The following is an 18,387-nucleotide window of genomic DNA, read 5'->3' on the forward strand; positions in this document are numbered from 1 at the left end:
GAGGAAGAGATGTCCCCTGCCACCTCTATGTGACTGCAGGTGGAGGACACCATCTATGTAATCCACATGGGTGGTTTGCCAGCTTTTCAGTCCAGCCCTTCCGAGTGGAGGCATCACTTCCTCCCAGGCCCGTGGCTAAGCTTTAGTAAAAGGGGTGCCTTTTGGGGCCAAAGACTACACTCTCCTGGGGTAGAATGGTCAGTAGAGCATAGTGCTTAAGAGAAAGGGCTCCAGAGGCTATTGTTTATTAGCTGTGTTTATTAGCTGTGTGATCTTGGGCAATTGACTCAACCTCTCTGTGCTTCATGTTTACTCATCTAGAAAATACCAGTTAAGTAAGGAGTATCTGGTAGAGTGACTGTGAGAATTAAATGAGTCACTATAAGTAAATTATGTACAATAAATGATATTATCTATCCATTTAAATCATTTGTCCATATAAGTAAACCGTAAGTAATGATAAACGTGAAGGACTTAGGACCATGTCGGCACATACTAAAGTGTCAGTGTTAGGAACTATTGTTGCTGTTCCCATGGAGTGCTTGTCCTTGGTACCTGTGTTCCAGTGAATACGTTACTACGCATTAATCCCGGCCCTTAGGATCCGCATGGCAGCCCTGAAAGCAAATGGGGCAAAAATTCTGTTTCCATCCATTTGCAGATAAGCATACAGAAGGCCTGAGAGAGGCAGCAGCTGCTCCCAGCCTACGCGGCAGGCTAATGGTCCCGCGGACCCCACACCCAAACCCCGCTTCTCGTGCCTGCCTCACCGGGCATGTGTGGTGTAAACAGACGCTGATGGGGTCAGGGTGGGGAGCCTTAGGCTGGAGGCTGGAATTCCTCAGGGCCCTGAAAGCGAAGGGCAAGTCAGCATTCCTCCGTCTGGAAGTCTGTCGGCTGTGGGTGAGAGGCAGGCTCGCTAGTGCCAGGACGTGGGTTTGGTTACCCTGAGCTCTCCTTCTGCCATCTTTTTTCCATTCCTTTTCCCACCCCCACTCGCGGCATCCTCTGGGCCCACGCCAGTGGGTGAGTTCTAAGCGGGGGAGAAATGAGAAACCCTTGGTCCTGTTCTTTCCTCCAGAGCCCCCTTTTGATTTGTCCTCAGTTAATGGCACATGTGGTTTCCCCCTGGCTCAAGGGCACATCTTCTTTCCACACAGAGAACTCATGCATCTCCCTTTCCTTTTTAGGGCTTCGGGAACACAGCAGTTCAGTCCAACAGGGAAATACAAAGCAGATGGAGTCTTAGAAACAGTACGGCTTTCTGGAAAATTATCACGCAACCTTTGGCTTTGTTTGGGGACGGTCTCCTTTCATATATAAGTAAATCCTCCCTCAGCTGGGCACGGGCCAGCCCTCCCTGCAGCCCAGACTAGCGGATCCTCCACCTGGGATTGGGGTGGGCGTCGGGCGCTGGGTAGGGGGACGCTCGCCAGAGCTGCCCTTGGGGCCAAAAGGCTGAAGGGCGCCCTGTCACGTGGAGACTGTAGAGACAAGCGGGCCATGCCTGATGCCTTCTGGCCAAACCACAGCCGTCTCTGTCCCTCTGTGTCTCCTTGGCACCCTCGCCGGGGTTGTGAGAGGGCAGGGGGTGGCAGGGAGATGGAGGGGGAGTTAGAGAGTGGGGGACAGAGCACCAGCCGTGAAACCAGACCCGGTATGACCGAGTAAGGGAAAGAAATGGGAGACATGAGGATACAGACACCGGGACATTTTCCACAGACGCGCCCCCTCTTCACAGAAGACTTTTGTTGGACCTGGTTTGTTTCCTTTGATCTAAGTTTGGGCCCATGTGGCCCTGGTATCCTAAATAGGGGCCTTACCTGCTTGGGTAATCTGTCTACAAGTGGTTTTTTCCTGAGTTGCCTGAGAAAGCAAAGGAGACTGAGACCCACGGCTTCCCACTGAACTCAGGACACTGCCAGCCAGGCTCAGAGTGGGCCTGGCAGTGACCAGTTGGATGGGATGCTCGCCCCAAACCCCCTGCGCCCCCAGATGCTTCTCAGATATCTGTAACTGGCCTGCAGGGGTGCAGCCAAGCTTGAACTCCCCAGTGTCTCCATTCCTGGGCTCTGTTGGCCTGGTGGAGCTGGCCGGGCGGACTTGACCTGGAGACCCCAGCCGGGCCCTGTCTGCCTTTTAAGTCGCATGCAGGCATGGGGATGCCTCATTGCCCTGGTTCTCCAGGACACCTCTGTGACTGCAGGAACATTCCCACTTGGGGTCTTGTAGCTACTGAAGCCAGGGCAGGACCCAGAACTGTCTGTGGGGCTTGGGCAGCTCACGCCGTGCGTTTGTGTCTCCTCAGCTCACGCTGCACAGTTTGACCTGCTATGAGGAGTTGGTGACTTTTCTCCAACAAAGCATCCATCAGGTATGGATGATGGTTTATTTGGGGGGGGGGGTGTTGTTAAGCCGTCTGCTTTCTTTGATGGGGACCCTGCTGGGTACAGGACCTTGCTTTGTGCCCTGGGTGGCTGACTGAGTCCTCCTGTCTGCTGGAGGGGATCTGTGCCCCCACTGCTTGCTGTGAAATGGGGTGGGACACGTCCAGGGCCTGAACAGCACAGAGTGCCATGGGGGTTCAGAGAAGGGCTGTAGCCTGGCTAGGTTTGTGGAGGAGGGAGTTGAAGGCTCCATGGTAAAGGATATGATCTCTGGAGCCTTCCATCTGGGTTTGAATCTAGGTTTCACCCCTTACGTACTCGCTCTGTAACCTGGGGCAACTTCTTTAGCCCTCTATGCCTCAGTTTCCTCATCTGTAAAATGGGGCTGATAACAACAGTACTTGGAACTAGTGCACCAGGCTCAATGTTGTCACCGATTTTACCTTCTGTTGTTGATGTTATGATCACCATTATTATTATTCTAGGCCCCCTTGAGACTGGTTAGCTGTGGACATGTGGAAATGAGGGGGATGCACTACAGAGGCAGGGTACAGCCTGAGCCAAGGCCGAGAGATGACCTGAGATCCCCGACCACAGGGTCTCATTTTCTTTTCTTTCTTTTTTTTTTTTTTTTAAGATTTTATTTATTTGACAGAGAGATGTCACAAGTAGGCAGAGAGGCAGGCAGAGAGAGAAGAGGAAACAGGTTCCCCGCTGAGCAGAGAGCCTGATGCGGGGCTTGATCCCAGGGCCCTGGGGTCATGACCTGAGCTGAAGGCAGAAGCTTAACCCACTGAGCCACCCAGGCGCCCCTAGGGGTCTCATTTTCTGATGTCTGTGTGTCAGGATAGAAGGAAACCAAGCATTGAGCCCTTCTCCAGTGTGCAAGCAAATGCTCCGTGCCTCTTCTCTGCCTTTCCTTCAGCCTCCTGAGCTGTGGGACTAGCTCTTTTAGGCTCCAGAAAAGGTGACTGAGGATTTGCTGATGAGCCCGGAGGATGGGAGAACTTGCCAGATAAGGGACCAATCTAGACACTCCTGTCAGAATACTTTCCTCCTGTTCCCTGAAGGCACTGGAGCCTGCTTGGAGACCCCTGGGAGGCAGGGGTGCAGTCACTAAGTTACTTATTCACCCCAGATTTTCTGCCCCAGAGCTATTGCCTAGGGGTAATTCAGCCCCAAGAGCCAGGCCCATGTCCTTAGCTTAGGACGCTGCCTTTTGGCACAGACTGTTCTGTCTGGCCTTTCTGGGAGGTGCGAGGGAGGGGCTCTGCCGTGGGCGGGGTCCTGGCCTCAGCTGGCTGTCACTTGCTCCATCCCTGGCTCCCTTTGGTTCTTCATGGGCGTAACCCAGTGGGCTCTCTAATGATGCGGCTCATCCGGAGCAGCTGTAGGGGGCCTGGAGCAGGGGTCTGGGGGCCTCCTCTGGCTTCTAACTCAGCCCCATGGGATCTCAGGCACGACATTGGGCCTAAATTGCCTCGCCTAGGAAACAGAAGATGGCACAGTTAGCAGATACTTCCAGCTCTTTATTGTCCAATAGAGGTTTTTGAAGAAGAAACTTAAATGCACGGAAGAGAATGTCTTCTAAATTAAGCAGCAGGGGGATCGAAACAAGCAGGAAGGATCCTACTCTTCCTGCACTCAGAGCATTGTGAGAATGCAGCGATGTGTCTGAGAGCTGAGCAGGGCCGATGGCCTTGGTGCGTGTGTTTGGACCGGGGTGCAGGCCCCCCTGGTACCTGTGGTGGCACCTGGGAGAGGAAGGCGCCCTGGGAGGCTTCTAGGGGGCAAAGGAGAGCCCTGGGGCAATTGCTCACAGGCTCCAAGGGTCTGTCACCATGCATGGATGGCCCCGGCTGGGGGATGCCTCTGCACCAAGGCTTCCTACAACCTCATCTCAGAAACGGGGCCTCCTTCCTCCCTTGGTCCATACCCCAGGATTTCGGTGAAGCCCAAGCAAGACAGCGACTGTGGAAGCAGTTCAGAGAGTGGAGCCGGGACTGGGAGAGGGGTCGCCCCCTTCCTGTCATTCCTCGGGACCCAAAGCGGGGAACCATGTGCCTGCGGTCAGTCTTTGGCCCTCCTCCCCCGGAAGGTAGTGTTTTCCCCCAGTGTCTAATTTTGTTTTTGCTGGAAGCCGTTGAGCTGCCTCAGCATTACCCTCACCGAATTCATTTTTCATGGCCTGGGCCTAAGAGGGGTGCCTTGTGCCAGGCCTGGAAACGAACACTGAACCATCTCTGCCCAAAATAAATAGCCTCCTTGCTGTGTTTTCATTACCGTTCACCCTGTGGGCGGGATGTCTGGCCGCCCCCCGTGAGCTGGTGAGGCCCCCGCCCCTGCCTCCAGATGAGGTTCCAGGGTAGGCTTTGGTCCTTCCAGGGCCTGAGCCGGGGCTAGAGAATGGCCCCTTCTTCCCAGGCTGTACCAGACAGTTTCCCCCTGGCCCTCATGGCGGTTTCCAGCCCAACTGCCTGTCTGGGGAGCTCTCCTTTCAGAGCAGGCACCTTGCCCTGCGGCCTCCCATGTCTTGGCAGCTTGAGTTTGATGAGATAATTTTAATAAATTTTTTTTTTTAACAAAATGGAATATTGGTGCCATTCAGTTGTGTTCAGCAGGGCCCAGTAGCCCCAGGCAGCGTCCTTTCTCCCCACTCACTCCATCACCTCACTAACCAGTCTACACGGAGGGGCTCGTGCACGGCTCCTGGGAAGCTGTCCTGGAGGGAGTCCCAAGGGCTGTGGACAGTGCTGGCTTGTGTAGTAGCAGTAGTGCTCTGGGTTACACAGACAGAGGGCGTGCAGCGGGCTCCTGTGTTCCCTGCTTCATGCCAATCCTGCAGCAGCACTCATGGCAGAGGGGAACAGACTGAGAAAGTTCTGTGGCTCCCCCAAGACAACGTGCCAGTCCATGGCAGCAGTTAGGTGGCCTTCCCGAAGGGGAAATGGAGACCGAGAGCTCTGTCACTCCCCAAGGCAACATGGAAGTCTGCAGGAGAGTTGCGACAAGGGTACTGGTCCTCCCAGGCCCGTGTTACCCTGGGCAAGGATATCAGCAGGACTCTTTGCAATGACCAGAACACTTCCACAGACTTGGTCTTATAGAATGCACATCAGAACCCAAGGGAAAATGCAAGGATGGGATTTGTCGTCCTCATTGTGCAAATGGGGAAACTGAGGGCAACAGAAGCGAAGTGACTGGCCTGAGATCAGAGAATAATGATCAAGTTGATTTAAGATAGTTGTTGATTCATTTATTCCATTTTTAATCCCCCCAAAGATTCTGTTATTGATAAATTTATAAAAATAAGAAGTTAATTCTATAAAAATGATGTCCTCAGGGCTCTTCTGTGCCCCAACCGTAGTAAACCTACCCCCTCTTGCCTCTGGGCCTTTGCTTGTGCTTTTCATCTTATCTGGAACAGCATTTCCTTCTCTTGTGATTCTTTCTTGTCCTTTGGGTTGAGATATCACTTCCTCCAGAAAGCCTTCCTTTACATTCCTTTCTTCCCTAAACCCCTCTCTGTGTGTTTCCAGCACACCTGGCTTTTCCTGTCAGAACAGAGCCCCTCCCCCACTCTTCTGTAGGTGCTTCTTGTTCTTTCTTCTCTGAGTTACTTCCCATGAAGGAGATCCATGTCCACCTTGTCCACAAGCATAGCGTCAGCAGGAAGCATCCTCTTGGCATGAAAGTTCACACAGAAATTTTTTTTTTTTTGAATGACTGATTGAATTACAGTGTGAAAATAAAGACTATGTTTTGAAGGAAAGAAAAGATAATTTTATCAGAACCTTGAGCCGAAATAATTACCACAGACGAGGACCATGTCTGGCTTGGAGCTTCCTGGCAACCCAGGCAAAATGGAAATATGATAAATTATATCATTCTTACCGTTTCAGGAAAACAAGCTTCTTTAGGTCTGGTACCAAGTCCACAAAAACAAAAACAAACAAACAAACAAAACTGACCACACATAAGGAACGCTGACTCTAGTCAGGCAGCATCTGCCATCACCAGATCACAGATGGGGAGAGGGTGGGATGACACTGAGTGGCGGCGGGGAGGGTTGGCATTTGTCTAGGAAGCCTGAGTGACCTAGCCCATCCCGGAGGCTGTGGCCTCCTGGGCCCCCTGGACAAAGGGCTGTGCAGAGCTGGCATTGTACCCATGGCTCCCCTGGGGTCAGGCCCTGTGCTACGTGCTTTACAGGGGTTATCTCACTGACTCTTCACAACAACCTCATGAAAGTTGGGCCCATTATCATCATCCCCATTTTACAGATGAGAAGACTGGGGCACAGGGAAGTTAGGAAGGTCTCTGTGCTCACCTAGCTAGGAGTGGCACAACCAGGATTGAAACACATGCAGTTGGGCTCCGGGCGGTGGGCTCTAACCCAGAGTTGGGACTGGGGGGAGATGAATCAGGTGCTCTCCTTGGGTGCAGAATTCAAGGGGGTACCAAAATCCTCAGTAATCAGCAAAAATAATATTTTCATATCAGAATTAATCCAAAAAATCCACAATGAACGAAATACCAAACATGTTTGGCAGATGGGATCTATCCTTGCACTTGCACGGCTCCCCTCACTCACCCCTCCTGACCCTGACTCTGTCCCCCACCTGCTCTCTGCTGTTCTTAACGCAGTGCCTGTCTAAGGCATTTGGAATCCGATGGAGCCTGCTAGCATCCCAGCAGACCACTTACCAGTGGTGTGACCTCAGGCCAGGTGCTTGGTGTCTGAGCCTGTTTCCTTCTGGGGCAGAGGGCAGTGTTAATAGTACTGTCTCACCAGCCTGTGACAGTTTTCAGTGTGACGGTGCCCGTAAGATACCTGCAGGGCAAGGGAGGCTGGCCCGGCTGCTGTGTAACAAGTGTCTAGGACGCGGACCTTATGGGCGTGCTCCTTGATGGACTGTGTGTCCAGTTCCATTGTCACCTGGGCTGGTGTGCTTCCCATCAGTGAGGGGGCCTGCTCTGGAGCCCCCTGGCAACCTCTGGGACCGGGCTGGCGGCAGCTGGCTCCGGTTCAGGCTTCTCACTGCATTCTCTTCTTCCCAGTTCGAAGTGGGTCCCTACGGATGCATCCTCCTCACGGTGTCTGCCATCCTGTCCAGGTCCACGGAGCTGTGAGTGTCTTCCTCCCTCAATTCCTGGGCAGGGCTGGTCTGTCTGGTTCACTGCTGCCCCAAGCAGAGCCCAGGGCCATTCTTGGTGTGCAGTAGGCCTGTAGTGAGTGTGGTTGAGAGGGTGAAGGAAGTGGCAGAGTGGAGGAGCGGTGTAGGCCAGGGCAGTTGGAGAGCTGCAACGCTTGTGTCCAGGGCCAGCCCTGAGGACAACAGGTGAGCCGGTGCCCAGGGACCTTGGAAGCAAGACGACTTCAATGACGTGCATTTTTATCAAAGGCAGCCTCCCAAGCTGCCTGAGAGCTGGACTTTCTCCATCACACTCATCCTCCATGGGCTTCCTAGGCTTCTTCTCCCTTTTTGTCACTTGGGCATTATGTCACCAGGGAGAGTAGTAGTTTAACAGCTCATTAAAGGTTTTATAAAGTACAATTGACTACTCCTTCCCTTTCCAAGTAGAGCACAGACTCCAGAGGGGATGGGGGATCTGGGCAATGAATTTTCACTTGGGGGGGGGGGTGCTTGCTGTGGGGGATGATTTGGGAACAACCCCAAGCAGGTGGGCCCTGAGGAGTGGGGAGTCAGAAGGAATCGCTGTGTGGTGCCCAGGCTGGGGAGGCCCCAGCAGGAGGAGACACTTGCTCCCCGTGGCTGGGCCCAGACAGGGCCTGTCCCATCCCCTGCAGGCTCCGGCTCGGGCGGGAGGACGAGGGGGCTCTGTGGCCTCGTGCTGCCAGCCTGCCTGCTGCTTGCTGCTACTGACCTTATTAAATGCGGTACATGCACAGATTTTCTAATGGCATTTTTCTTCTAATCCTGCCATAATGATATGATTCATTCCTGGCCCGGGCTCACGTGCATGGAGACCGTAAGCCGCACCGCCTCCTCCCCAGGCCTGGGTTTGTTAATCCCTGGCAGCCCAGGTTGGGTGGGGATTTCTGGGTGTGTGGGTGAGACCCCTGAACTACAGAGAGGAAGCTAGGCTCTCAGAAGGGCCGGGCTTTGTGACATCTGTCTATGTGATCTCCCGGGCCTGTTTCCCCATCTGTACAAGAAACCCTCTGGCTCTGGGGGTCTAGGACTCTGAGCAGAGTGTCTCTGTTCTGACGGTCACTGGGGCAGCTACAGCAGGTCCCACTTACCAGCCCGGGAGCTGTTTACATGTGTGCCCCCATAGGGAGCAGCTCTGGCGGCCCTCTCTGTCCACAGGGGCCTTCAGAGCCCCATATCCAGGCTACTTTCCATGTTGTCCAGAGCTGGAGGACTTGGGCTGCTTCTGTCCCCTCCCTGCCCCCTCCAACCAAGACAGGCAAGGGTCATTCCCTGCCCAGGGTGTGGTACCGTGGGGCATCTATCGGGGGAAGGCTGCCCTACTGGGCTGCACAGCCTCATGCTAATAGGCCTGAGGTCTCAGCCCTGCCACCATCCTCCTCTCACTACACACACGCAGAAGTACAGACACACATACACATACACACACACACACACACACAGATACACACAGACACAGACTCACAGATACACAGGTACAACATACACAGATACGCAGGTAGATACACAGACACGCAGGCATACAGATACACACACACATAGAGACACAGATGTAAAGACACAGACACACAGACATACACATGCACACGAAGGCAGACCTACACATATAAATGCACAGACACACACATACAGACATACATAGAGAGACACAAGCACACGGACTCACCAAGAGATCTGGCTGGTGTCACCTCATTCCCCTTGTTCTCAGGACAGAGGAGTGAAAGTGCACCAAGATGATCTCCCTCCTGCTCAGGGCTCCTGAGGACCTTCCTGGGTCCTGGAGGCTGATGTGTTGGAGTCCCCAGGGATAGCTTTGGCCAGCCCATCCCTGCCTTCCAGAAGGACTGACACTGAGCCCTGCTTTAGCACTGGACCCAGCAGGGTACCAGTTGAGCTGATCTTACTCCTGGGCCTCCCCTTGCCTTCTAAGAAGGCAACATAGGGGACACTCTCATCAGCAGTAGGAACGGGAATAAGCAACATCCGGCAAGCTTCCCTCGAACCCAGTCTGATGCTGCAACTCTTACACCAGAAACTTGCCTTGTCCCCACACAACCCTGTTAGGTGGCACTGGTGATGCCTACCAGCCTCCTGTCTCTCAGATGAAGAAACCAGGCTGGTCCCGGGCTCACACAGCTCAGCCCAGGCAGCCAGGTCTCAAACTGGGTTTGCCACTTGGTTTCAGGTCTGAGTCTCTACTCCTTTGAGGCCGAGTTTCTAGCTCTGTGAAAGGGGGACGATAATTCCTGCTTCACAAGATTGAATGAAGATTTGTAGGTCGAGGCTTCCAGTGGGTAACATATTTTAGGTGATGGCCCCTGCTGGTCCAACCCTGTCCCAGCTGTGCTTAGAGACACCTTGTGTCCCATCCTGTTGTGTCTTGTCCTCAGGCTCAGCTTGGTGGTAGAGACATAGCCACGTCCCACAAGAGGGGATGGGTCCCCTGGTGGCGGTGCTCACCCCAGCAGGCATGTCCTCGGCAGTCCAGGGGGCTCCTAGGGGGCTGTACACTGTTTCTCGGAGGGCGCAAGAGAAGGGGAGGTGGGAGAACCAGTCCCTGCCCTGGGAGTGTGCCATCCAAAGATGGGCTTGAGAAAGACACTCACCCTGTCTTGTTCAAGTTCAAAACCACTTCTAGACAGACTAAAGGCTTCTGGTGGAGCATGGGGCAGCTTTGGGCCCAGGGCTGCTGGGGCGACAGGGAGTGGAGCCAGTCACTCCTCCCCGTGGTCGGGGGGACTGCTGAAAGGGGTGGCAGCATGAGGGGAGAGACAGAACCATGGCGAGGAAGAGAATGATCCCTTGAAATGGTGCCTGGATGCCGTGAGAGATTCACGCTGACATTATTTACAATAACACGTTAGACTTCCTGGCATTTCCAGGGCTCCTCCAAAGGAGCTGTTCTATGGCTTAGAAGGGGAGCCCTTGGAATGGCCTACACCTCCTCTGTGCTCATCGCACACTCCAGAGGTGCTTCCCTCGGCTCTCCAGAGCCTCCGGTCTCCCATCTCAGGACGGATGCCAGACCTGGAGGTGGGTTTGCTGCGATTCCCTTGGCAGGGATGACAGTCCTGGGATGGTGAAAGGCCACTTCCTCCTGGCCTGCCACAGGGACTGGCAGCTTGCAAAGGGCCCCTGTGGGCAGAGGCCATCCAGCACAGGCTCCCTTTGTCAGGCTGAGCTAATAGGCTTGCCCAGGGCAGCCCCAGTGGGTGACAGGTCACACCAGAGCATTCCACTCATTGGCTGGGATGCAGCTTTCAGATATCTGGGTCTCATCTCTGCTCTGCCAGCATAGCCTATGCTTTAGGTCCTTTACCTTTAAGAGGAGGGAGGCAAACTTAAACTGCTGCTTAAACTGTGTAGTGAATCTGACTTTTTTTTTCCTAAATAAACCATATTCCAAAGCTCACGGTAAAAAGTAGATGTGGCAGGACCGGAGTGGGGGCTGGGGGAGGTGGAGACCCCTGCATGCCCCTTCCTGTCTCCCAGCCTGGCCCCAAGAGACCCCTGTTTGGAGAAGGCCCAGCCCTGCATACATAGCTTACCAGCCGTAGGACCGGACGAACCCCGAGGGCCTTCCTGCTCTGGAGTTCAGATTCAGCCTCGCCAAAGCCTTTGATGCCGTTTCAGGGCGATCTGTTACTACTTTGGGCAGTTGGAAACATGTCCTGGTAGCCCAAAGAGAGCAGTTTCTCCAATCATGGGCCGTGCGGTGGAGGGCTCAGAATCTACCCCCAACCCAGCTTTTTACAAGTACAGCATGTATGGGTACGCTCACGGAGGTGTGTGCATGGGTGAGGGATCTGTGACGCTTTAGGACTGGGTGTGAGATGATGTGGCTGTTGGTGGTGACCTTTGAGATTGTGGGAAGGTGACTTGATGGTGTGAGTGTGTATGTGTGTCTGAGCGCATGGCCATCCCTCCCTCTGAGCAAGGGCTTTCAGACTCCTGCCTGAGGCCCCGGGGGCAAGCCTTGCACCCAAGTCCATGCCTCCTGTCCATCGGCTGTTCCCAGCTCTGGGGGGAGCCAAGGTGAGGGTGCCAAGGGAAGATGTGAACACAGCCTGGCCCAGCCTAGCCACTTTGCCCTCAGAGGCCAGAAGAACAGTAGTGAAGCTGGCGTTTGAGTTTTGTTTACCGGGGCTGATTGCAAATCCTCTATTTTTTTCCACTTGATTTCCAGCCATCTATTTTCCTGCCTAAGATCTTGAGTTGCTTACAGTAAATCTCATACAGGCTTTCATGCTTACCTAGCTTTCCAAACCACACGGCCTAGAACTTTCCCCAGCAGGCTCTCACAAGTCCCAAAGATGCTTGGGGCCCCGGGGTCGGAGGCCAGCTCAGAGCCAGACCTGCACAGTCTCCTGGGAAGCCAGCAGTGATTTGGGGCCAGGCACAATGGGGGGCTCCGGAGATGCCCACTGAGTGGCTGAGGCCCAGCTGGTGGGGGAACGGCTTGTGAAGAGACCTTTTTCAGGCCTCACAACCCATGGCACTCAGGGCAGTAGCATTGTGGGCCATCCAAAAGCAATCTTGAAAGTCCAAAATAGGCAGTAGTTTGTCATCTGCTGAAGTAATTTTTGAGGATCACAAGCCGGGCCTTGAGCGTGAGGGGCAGCACCCACACCGGGGTGGCTTTGTGGCTCTCTCGGTAACGTTCTCCAGGAGAGGAAAAAATAACAGCACTGTTTAGTTCTTTGTGGAAATAGCCCTGAGAGAAAGCCAACCGTGAGTGTTGGTGATACAGAGGCAAGTGACAGAAACTTGAATCCTAGCCAGTGTAAGCAGAAAACAGCACTATTAATTGATTCGTATCAAAGCCCAGGGCTTTAGGAGTGGCTGGATCCAGGAACCAGGCAGCGTCTTTGGGACATGGTATCCCTCCTTCTGTCCCATCATGCTTCTTTCCTCCATCACAGCTGTGTTCTCAGGAGGGCCCTGCTGCATGGTGGGCTTCGGTGAGACCTGTGGAGAGGAAGCCCCCCTGCTTTTTTTTTTTTTTTTTTTTTTTAAGATTTTATTTATTTCAGAAAGAGAAAGGCAGAGGGAGAGGAAGAAGCTGACTCCCCACTGAGCAGGGAGCCCAACATGGGGCTCCATCCCAGGACCCCGGGATCACCACCTGAGCCAGAGCCAGACACTTAACCCACCGAGCCACCCAGGCGCCCTAAGGAAGCCCTTTCTCCAGTGCCCCTCAGCCTGCTGGCAGCCGTGACCCCATTTGTGATACCTCATGGTGCCCAGGCTTAGGCTGCCCCCATCATGGGGCATGTGAACACAGAGGGCCCAGAAGGCAGGCAGAACCCACAGAGGCGGGACCACTCTGACTGGGAAAGAAGTAGGTTGTCTAGTCAGGAACTGGGAGCTTGGAATTTATCAAGGAATGTGATACCAGGTATGAGTTTGGGAGTGGATCAGATCTGGGCCTTAATTGAGGCCCCCACAGGATTTCCTCAGAAACAAGGGTGGGGTATTCCTGAGGGCAACAGGTCCACCGGGGAACACTGAGTCTCCTGTGGCTGAGGGGTGCAGCTCAGCCCAGGCTACACTCGGGCAGAGCTAGGAGGGTCTCCTGACTCTTGGTGCCTCTAGCACTTGCCACTTACCCAAGGGCTAGACTTCCATGTTCCTCGAAGGGCTTGGGCATCCAAAGAAAGAGGATGGCCCTTGGGAGGAAGGAGAGGTAATTAACTTTTCGGAAGAATCTTCTGTTCCAGGCCAACTTCAGTCGCTTGGGTGGGAAGCTTCCTTCTGGCTAACTCCGCACCCCTCCTGGGATTCAGCTTCTGGAGGCTATTCCATCTGGGCCTTCCTTGTAGCTTCTTCTGGGGTGGGTGTGGGCCAGGCTTACATAATTTAGGGCCCGTTTGCTGTGCATCTGCAAAAGAAGAGCCCAGTTCTGGGAGCTGGGGGCCCAAGGGACATGACATACCTCTGGCCGTCAAAATCCTTGCTGCCCAGAGGGACAAGGCTGGAATGGGTGGGTGCTCTGAGGAAGGGGCTGGCTGAGGAGAGATGGGCACATCTGTCCCGGGGTGAGGGAGGTGTCTTTATAGAAGAGGCAACATTTATCAGGGCTCTGAGGGGTATATGGGAAGGGTTGGGAAGGAGTGGGAAGGAAGGTGCCGGCGCGTGGGGAGAGGTCTAGCGGGTGGTGAGTTGGAAGGCAGCTTGGGAAGGGCTGGGGCACCTCTCTGTCCCCTTCCTTCCTCCAGGCTGGCTCCTTTCTCTCCATCCTGCACCTTGCCCTCCCTCCCGGGGTCCCTACCTCTCCCCTTCCTGTCCTGGCCCCTTCCTGGAGAGTGGCAGCCACAGCCAGCCCCTCCACAGAGGAGCTCTGTGCTGTTTGTGGGGCCCTCACGGCAATAGCTCTTTGAGGTGCCTGTTGTTATCCCCATCAGGAGATGACATCCTGAAGGCTCAGAGAAGGAAAGCAATTTGCAGAAGGTCACACAGGGCAGGTGGCAGCAGGGGCCTGCCACGCAGGTGTCCTGACCCATCGCCCACTCCCTACAGGCTTTCCTGGGAAAACAGTCCATATCCGCTCTATCCAAGTCCTTTTTAGATATTCATAGTTCCATTTCGGCCGCTTGCAGGGCTCCATTTATTCTGGGTTCTTGGCTGTGACACGAGCAGCTGAGGTTGCGGGAATCGTGACCTCTTGGTCATTGTGTTTGTAGTTGTTGTTATTGTTGTTATCGTAGGAAAAAGGAAGTGACATTTACCAAATGCCAGATGCTTTATATAGTTCACCTTGCTCTTCCAGCAGTCTATAGTAGAGGGAGGCACTGTCCCACCTCCCCCTGCAGCCTCAGAGAGGGGGACAGCCAGTAAGTAGCAGGAACTGGATTCAAATCCAGGGCCCCCTGCCCAGGAGCTCAGGTCCTCCTCGTTATTCCACCACCACCCTTCTCACTACTGATTGGTCCTCAAAAGTCAGTAGAATTCCCAAGGGAGGGGGCAGCAGGGAGGCCCAGCCAGAGTGGGGTGTGGTGGTACTCCTGGGGCCTGGGGCCTTGGGGTCAGGTGAAGGGGAGGTGGCTGGCCAGATCCTCCCGGGTTAATTACCACCTATTTTAGGCATGATGTTTTAAACATCAGAGTCACAAACCAGGCACACTTGTTCACATCCCAGAAGGTCCCCGGACACCCCTGGCTCCTGTCCTCTGGTTTTCTAAATGAAGACATAGGCTGGGAGAGAGAGAGATAGACAGGGATTTGCCTGAGGTTAACTCAGCCCATCTGAGGCTGAGCTGGCCGCTGATCCCACTTCGTGGACATTGATTTTAGGTGAGTGGCTTTGACGATGGACTGGAACCATGTCTCTAGACCACTTAGACCTACTTTATTCTTATTCAGAAACATCTGTACCAGATGCCCAGATTCACATGTTCAGATGGACATTGGGGAGGCTTAGGGTGAAGGAATAAGCTGTGCCCCAGCCAGGGAGGTAGGGACCAGAAGTGGAGCTTCAGGGCTCCCTGACCTGCTTGGGGGCTGGCCAGCCAGGCTGAATATCCCATATTTCAGGCCACAGTGGACACTGTGTGATGTTGGCGCCGGGGGCGCTGTCCTGGCCGGCCAACTGACTATATGATCACAAGACCACACACGTCCCTTCTCCTTTCTGGGCCTCAGTAACCCCCTTGGTGAAATGGAGATGGCGATTCGTGCTCTTCTGGCCTCATGAGGCTTCAGAAAGGACGGTGGATCTGAAAGTGAGCTTCCAGGTTCTGCAGAGTCAAGGCTCAAGCCCTGTACACTGCTCAGTGGCAGAACGTCTGCCCTTGGAGGTGTGTGATGAGGGGCGACTGGAGGGAGCAGCAGCGCTCTAGCCCAGCTTCCCATGCTCAGTCTGGCCTGAAACCTGTCCCTTGCCTCGGCCTGCTTGTGTTCGTGTGCTAGGCATCTGTTTTCCCCGCTGCAAACAGCTCAGCCCCAAGGTCTCTGCCAACCCCCTGCATCCTCTTTGTTCCGCTTCTTGGTGCAGTGCGGGGTCTCTGGGAACTTTCTGTGGGGTCCAGCTGGGAGAAGTAGGCCTTGCTGGCATCCTAGGCAGAGGTCTCTGTTCCTCTAACTCTGGATGCTTCTGCAGCGAGCTGTCCCTCCGACCGTGGTCCACGTTCTGGCCCTTGGCTCCCAGAATGCTGAGGAGGAGTGGTGGTGGCAGGATAGCCAAGGGCCCAGCCACTCCTTGTAAGTTTCCCTTATGGCAAGTCTGCTCAGGCTCCTCCCACGCTGTGCTTCTCAGAATCCAAAATCCTGGCAAACTCCTGCTCCCTGAAGGGGTCCCCTGTGTGCATAATAGCCTTAGGGCGCAGGCTTCATCAGTCTGAGGCTGCCCCTGGCTCCTGTCACCCAGCCTGGTAGCTGGCCTCAGGCTGTGCGGAAATTTTTTAGGGCCCAGCATTGTCCAGTCCCCAGGTAGCCTGGGGAAGGGACAGCCTGCCCTTTGGACTGAACAACATCAGTCCCAGGGAAGTCCTCAAAGCTGGTGGCTCAGAAGCTCCGTGAGTATGGGGACCTCAGAGCCCAGGCAACCCTATCCCTCATTCAGCCCCTGCTCCCAGGATGCTGCATGACCTTGGAGACCTGGGGGTTCCCCAGAGGGGCTACAGGAGCTGGAAGAGGGGAAAGGATGGGGTGCCTTCAGCCAGAGCAGCTCTGCCTTAATGTCTTGTGCATCTGGCTTCTGCCTAGAAGATGACATTTGAAGAAAGAGCTCTGAGTCTAAACAGACGGGGGAGGCCACCTGGTATGTATTTGCTAGGGCAGCCGTCACAAGCACCCACAGCCTGAGTCGCTTTAACAGCAGAAACTGCCAGGTCTGGGGGCTGGAAGTCCAAGATCAAGGTGTCGGCAGGGTTGGTTTCCCCGGAGGCCTCTCTCCTGGGCCTGTGGGTGGCTGCCTGCTTCTGTGGCCTCACTTGGTCTTTCCTCTGCCAGCTCGCATCCCTGCCATCCTCTTCCTGCAGGGACTCATTCAGACGGGATTAGGGCCACCCGAATGGGCTCGGGGAACTTCAATCACCCCTTGAAAGGCCCTCAGAGCAGAGCCACATTCTGAGGTACCGGGATCAGGGCTTCAGCATACAAATTTGGGGGTGACACAAGTTTAGCCCCAAACACCATGCATCTTGTGTTACAAAAGGGGAGACTGAGGCCCAGAGAGGAGAGTATGGCCACCACAGGGCTGGCTGGGGCTGGAACTCCAACCTGCTTACAGCCCTGCCCTTTGAACTGCCCTCTCTCTGGGCAGGGCAGAGGCCATTTTCCCTTTACTCAAGGACTCCTCACACTCCACTCTCCAGGGAATTCCCCTAAAGGGAGGTCTGGGCATCTAGATTTGCCAAAGTTGTAAATCTCTTAAGCCGTAAGCTGCTCCCTGGCGTCTGGCGAATGCCCTAATGTGAAACGCAGACGTTCCTCCCTTTCAAGCTCCGTGCTCACTCCTGAACTTCCCATCGTGTTTGCACCTAAGGATGCAATTACCATTTCCTGCCATTGTCCTCTCTGCTTGTCCCTCCGCTCTCGGCTGACGCAGGCTCTCAAACCCGCTGGGTGAGCACGAGGCTGTGAGATTATGGAGATCGGACCGCTTCTGAAAGCTTTGGGCTGGCTCGGGACCAGCGATGCTTATCAGTCCACCCAGGACTCCTTTGAGGTTATTTTCTTCTCTTCAGAAGATGCCTGTATATGCGGCAAAAAGCGTTTCCATCAATTCTTCTGCCTGAGCTAGTGCCAGTTGAGTGCTGCCTTGGGCCATTTGACGCCCCCGCCGGCTCCTTCCCAGGCCCCCTGGGCTGTCTCTGGTGGGTGAGCCCCCTAGTCCCTCCCCAGGCCCCCCAGGCCCCCATGCTTCTCCACCAGGTCCCCGCAGTGCCAACGCGGCCCATTTTCCCATGTGGACCATAGACCTTCCCCATTTGTCCACGGTTATTAAAAACCACAAGAAAGCATTTCTCCAGCAAAGGTCACGGAGCTTGAGTTTCTTAACTTGTTTGGGAAGGATACGGGGACCAGGGTGTTTTAGGTTTGTGGACTTATGGCAGATCTTAGATTTAAAGCATAAAATTGAGACCAGGTTTCTCTTCTCTTCCACTAAAAGGGAAAACAAACATCGTGATTGCTGAGCCCTTTCCTCTGGGTTGTCTGTCTGTGGTCTCTTTGGGGTGGGGCCAGAGGGGGCAGGCCGGGCCGCTGGGCATGAGCTGCAGCCTCCTGTCTCCCACAGCGATGCCCTTGTGAGTCTTTCCATGTCTGTAAAATATAGTAACCCTTATTCTGCCAGGGGCGGGACTGTATTCCATGGATGCTGGCTCCTTTCCGGTTCTGTGGCCGGCAAGAACACTTGGTCTCCCGAAGGATTTACGTGGGGGTAGGGAAAAGGAGTTGTGTCCTGGTGGGGGACTTTCTAGATTGTCAGAGAGTGTTGAGGTTCATGGAGGGCTGGGCTTGCCTCCTTTTGCCAGGCTCCCCAACGACAGAGCCACACTGATGATGACTTCTCGTCCCCAGCTCTGTACAGCCCTAAGAAATCAGCTCCTTCTGGTTTGAGGGATGTGTTTTGGCCAAGGAGCTTTTTACCTCATGCCTTCTGGGGGGCTCCCTTCTGAGGGTAGAGCCGTTGTGGTGACCTGGAGTCGGGAGAGCACCGGCCTCCAAGACGGGCCGCGGGATCCTCCATTGACTCCATAGGCCAAAAGCCCCATGCCCTGGGCAAGTCAGTGCTGCTCCGAGCCTTGGTTTTCTCTCAATGTCTGGGGAACCGTGTGTGTCCAGGCCTGGTACACGGTCTGTGCCCAGGTGGCACGGCTATT

The 18,387-nt window shown here is 54.5% G+C and overlaps 1 protein-coding gene across 8 annotated transcripts in view; it reads left to right on the top strand.

The window, feature by feature from the left end:
* The window catches only part of MINDY4 (MINDY lysine 48 deubiquitinase 4), a 116,957-nt gene that overhangs the window by 62,748 nt on the left and 35,822 nt on the right, over window positions 1-18,387 (top strand). For 7 of the 8 annotated variants that reach the window (XR_009352917.1, XR_009352919.1, XR_009352916.1 and 4 more), the window contains exons 11-13: window positions 1,191-1,254; window positions 2,309-2,374; window positions 7,449-7,516. Coding sequence is in view for 4 of the 8 variants with exons in the window: in XM_059171484.1 (XP_059027467.1) it covers window positions 1,191-1,254; window positions 2,309-2,374; window positions 7,449-7,516 (198 nt within the window). In the remaining 4 variants the exon portion in view is untranslated. Of the gene's footprint in view, window positions 1-1,190; window positions 1,255-2,308; window positions 2,375-7,448; window positions 7,517-7,708; window positions 8,303-18,387 lie in introns of those variants that run through there. The other variant, XM_059171486.1, reaches the window with a different exon arrangement.

Source organism: Mustela lutreola, chromosome 4, assembly GCF_030435805.1.
Source record: "Mustela lutreola isolate mMusLut2 chromosome 4, mMusLut2.pri, whole genome shotgun sequence".
Taxonomy (NCBI): domain Eukaryota; kingdom Metazoa; phylum Chordata; class Mammalia; order Carnivora; family Mustelidae; genus Mustela; species Mustela lutreola.